The 3635-nt window shown below is 41.8% G+C and overlaps 1 protein-coding gene across 1 annotated transcript; it reads right to left on the bottom strand.

Moving 5' to 3' along the window:
• Positions 1-500: 500 nt before the first annotated feature.
• Positions 501-2921, bottom strand: TMSB4X (thymosin beta 4 X-linked). Its single transcript, XM_063126388.1, has 3 exons — positions 2816-2921; positions 1358-1471; positions 501-975 (listed from the first exon to the last, which is right to left on the bottom strand). Exons 1-3 carry the CDS (start codon positions 2895-2897, stop codon positions 941-943), a joined length of 231 nt encoding a protein of 76 aa, XP_062982458.1. The 5' UTR covers positions 2898-2921; the 3' UTR covers positions 501-940.
• Positions 2922-3635: the final 714 nt, after the last annotated feature.

Raw genomic sequence — 3635 nt, 5'->3', positions numbered from 1 at the left:
TTTTAAAATATGTTAAAAGGGGATAACAGCAATAAAGAAATCTATTTTTAAAACAATGTCCATATATTTATTTTATTGCAATTTTTTTACCTGCTTTTCATTATAAAATAGTTCCAAAGCAGGGTACGAACTCAATAAAATGGTAAAAACCTTTCTTAAAAAAAAGAGAGATTAGATAATCCATTGCCTATGAAGGCAAATAAAAATATCTTTTGAAAAAAAGAGAGACCGAGAGAGCAGAAACATCTGCTGCACAGACCTCTTAGAAATAAATGTGACCTTGGCATTTTTAAGATGTTTTTGCAGGAAATTTCCCAAGAGCTGCAAGTTCCTATCATGTATAATTTGTTATCAGCACACATATGCTGGGGGAAAAAATATGGGGTTTATGCAGGCAACCATAAATTCCTATGATCCCATGTTAGTGTAGACACTTATGCATCTTCTTTTGATAATATTCTCCAAAAGGAAAGGGGGAAAAAGATACCATAGCAATATAGTCCAGGTTTTAAAACATTTTATTTGCATATTAAAAAAATTGTGCATTCCAATAATTAAAATCATTTGAACAAAAAAAAAAATGGCACTCGATTAACTGCATTTTACAGCTTGCAGGACCTCGGTACAGCTTTGCGTATATTCGTGTGTTACTAGATTACTGTAGTCCCTTTCCCAGGATCTTCTTTCAAGAAACATGCAAGCTCTTTCGTGCCACCAAGACCAAAGCTGGACAGGCAGATGGAAAGGACAGCGCCTCCGTTCAGCGTCAGTAGTTCTCTCTATTCTTTTTAAATTTTTTTGGATGTGAAAGGGGCAGTACAGTCATTTAAACTTTATCCAACCTCTTTGCATCTTACAAAGTTAAAACAGCTAAAAGAAGTAAAATAAGAAGGCAATGCTTGTGGAATGTACAGTGCATAATTTGGAAGGGCCGATTCCATTACGATTCACCCGCTTGCTTCTCCTGTTCAATTGCTACAAAATGGAAAGGGAGGGGGGTGGGGAGGAAAAAGACAAGACAGAAAGGAAGAGAAGACAAAATAAGCATTTGCAGTAGAGTTCAATATGAATTGCATGCTGAACATTACAAATAGATATTTATGGAGAGAGAAAATTAAAAATTCCTTAGTATTTTAAAATTTAAAAGTTGCTAAATAAGTCTTTGATTTTTTAATTAAAAATAACTTAATTTTGATTAAAATATAGCACACTTAATGCATGCATTGCCCTGTGATGTACAGAAATCCTACAGCTACATTTAGGAGAAGCTGATAGCGAAAGGCATATGGAGCTGGTCTGCCTTCCCTTTGTCTCCTCTGGCCCACGCCCTCTTTCCTTTTTTCTAAAGCCCACTTACTTTCTTTTGAAGGCAGTGGGTTTTTCTCTTGCGTTTCTGTCTTCTTCAACTTAGACTTGTCAAATTTCTCAATTTCAGCCATATCTGGTTTGTCAGCCATATCTGCTGATTGTTCTGCACACAAAAAGATGAAAAACAGATTGGTATATTACACCACCCTTCCCCCCCTTCCAGAAACACACAGCACGTCTGAATCCATGCCAGCCATCTGGGCTCCTCCTCCTCGTTAAAAGAGCAACATAAAAAAAAAAACACCATCCTACATTAAAAACCTACTTTTTATATGCATAGCATCAATTCACACTGACAGATCCTTCACTATAACTAGAAAAGAGAGAGACGGCTGCTCACTCACATGGCTAAACCTCGGATGAAGAGGTGACATCTGTGTTACCGGGTGGGTGGGTTATGGAAAGGTTTTTAAAAAATGAGGGAGGGGGAAACAACCCACGAATTCAATTGTGTTAAAAATTGACATTCATTTAAGTGTTTAAAAACCAACTCATTTTTGCCAGGAGCGATTTGAGGGCAATCTTCTCCAATCAGCCTTTGCATGTGGAGGGAACAGAGAAAATCGTGCATGGGGTGAAACAATTTTTTTTAATTTATTTTTTTAAAGTGTTATTATTATTAAGGAGCTTTAGTAGCGCCAGCACAATACAAGACGATGCTAATCGCCTTCTTCATCTTGGTGCCTCTCGCCCAGCACATTTGGATGGGGTCCTGCATTCTTTCCTCTTCACAAAGAGCTGCAGTCCGAGAAGTCCCAACCACCGCCCTTCCTCTCGCTCGCCCCTCACTTTCTCCTTCTCCGTGCAATCAGATCCGCGGTGCTGCTGCAGTTTAAACAAAGGGCTGCTCTTTTGTTGCTTAACACTCAGGGCAGTTGATGGCGCGATAACCCCGCCGCCGCCACCTTCCAATGAACGGATCACGCCCAAACCAAAGGGCTCCTGCTGCATTCTTCTTGCAGGGAGACGCTCCCCCGCCCCCTCCCCCCCGCCCCAAGCTCACAAAAGCCTCGGAGAAATGCGATCGAAATACTAAGGGAAGAAGCTGGAAGCGTGAGTTCGGACCTTCCCTCCGTCCCTCCCTCTCCAAGCGAACCCCGAAGGAACCTTCGAAAGGCTTCTGCCGCCGAGAGAATCGTCGCACGCGCACCTATGCATCGCCCCCCCCCCCGCAACCCCCACGATTACCGTGCCACAAATCCCCTAATGCTGCTCCGTGCGGTTCAGCCGCCGTTTGATGCACGGAGGGAGAAGCCCCTCGTGCAAAGGTTCGACAAAGCAGAGATCGAGAGATCGCCTGCCCACCCACCCCGGGAAATCCTACGATTCTCCAAAAATAATAATAATTTTTTAAAAAAAATCAAACGCAGACAAAAGAGAGGCTTCTCCAAAACAAACGAGCACCAAAAATCCCCAACCGTTAAGAAATATTAAATTGTATCCTCACCAGTGGTATTGCGAACAGAAACAACTCCGATCTTTACAGCAGCAGCTCTGGACTGTAGTATAAAAGGGCTCTCTCCCTGCATGACCAGTTATAGCCCCACTTCTATGCAAATAGCAGTGATGTCATCTTGAATCAGCTTAACTGTTTCACCGCCCTTTTTAGATCCCTGCTTCCCCTTTAAAAAATAAAAGCGAAATCAGAAGACAATGCTCATGCATGCTACATATGAACAGCAAAAAATCCTCTCCCCCTCTCCACCCCCCCCCGCAAAAAAACCTCCACATGTAAAGAAATGCTTGTATAGCTTAACAGCTGTTTTTGTTTCCACAAATGAAACAATGTTGCATGTTTGTGATTCCAGGAAGTACAATTTCTAACGAAAATCATGGATTTTATATTTTCAGCTCCTGATTGGGAAATGATCAGGCCATACAGGCAATGGATTAGTAAAACACACACACACACACATACATACATACAAGGCCCAGTTTTGCAGACCTTGATGCAAACGCTAAGAATATGCTGTTCATGCCCCCCTATGAGGACTCAACCTCTGGACTAAAGATGGAAAGAGGATTGCAATGTGCCCTATTGTATGTTTATCTTGCAGGTTTGGAACTTGCAAATATCACAGGGGATTCCAAGAGGGTTCACAATGGCTGTGGGCCACTTAAGGGAGTAAGACATAGGCAGAGTCTAAATTAAGTGAATGTGGAGAAACAACCGCTGGGTCATTTTGAAACTAGCTGGATGCAACCCCCACATCAGGGGAGTGATTAATGAGCTAAGTATTTGAAAGGCAGGGATAGTGCATTCTTAT

Source organism: Elgaria multicarinata, chromosome 5 (genome assembly GCF_023053635.1).
Source record: "Elgaria multicarinata webbii isolate HBS135686 ecotype San Diego chromosome 5, rElgMul1.1.pri, whole genome shotgun sequence".
NCBI lineage: Eukaryota > Metazoa > Chordata > Lepidosauria > Squamata > Anguidae > Elgaria > Elgaria multicarinata.
Note: the sequence above shows the minus strand (reverse complement) of the source record. Positions and strands in the feature narration are given on the sequence as shown.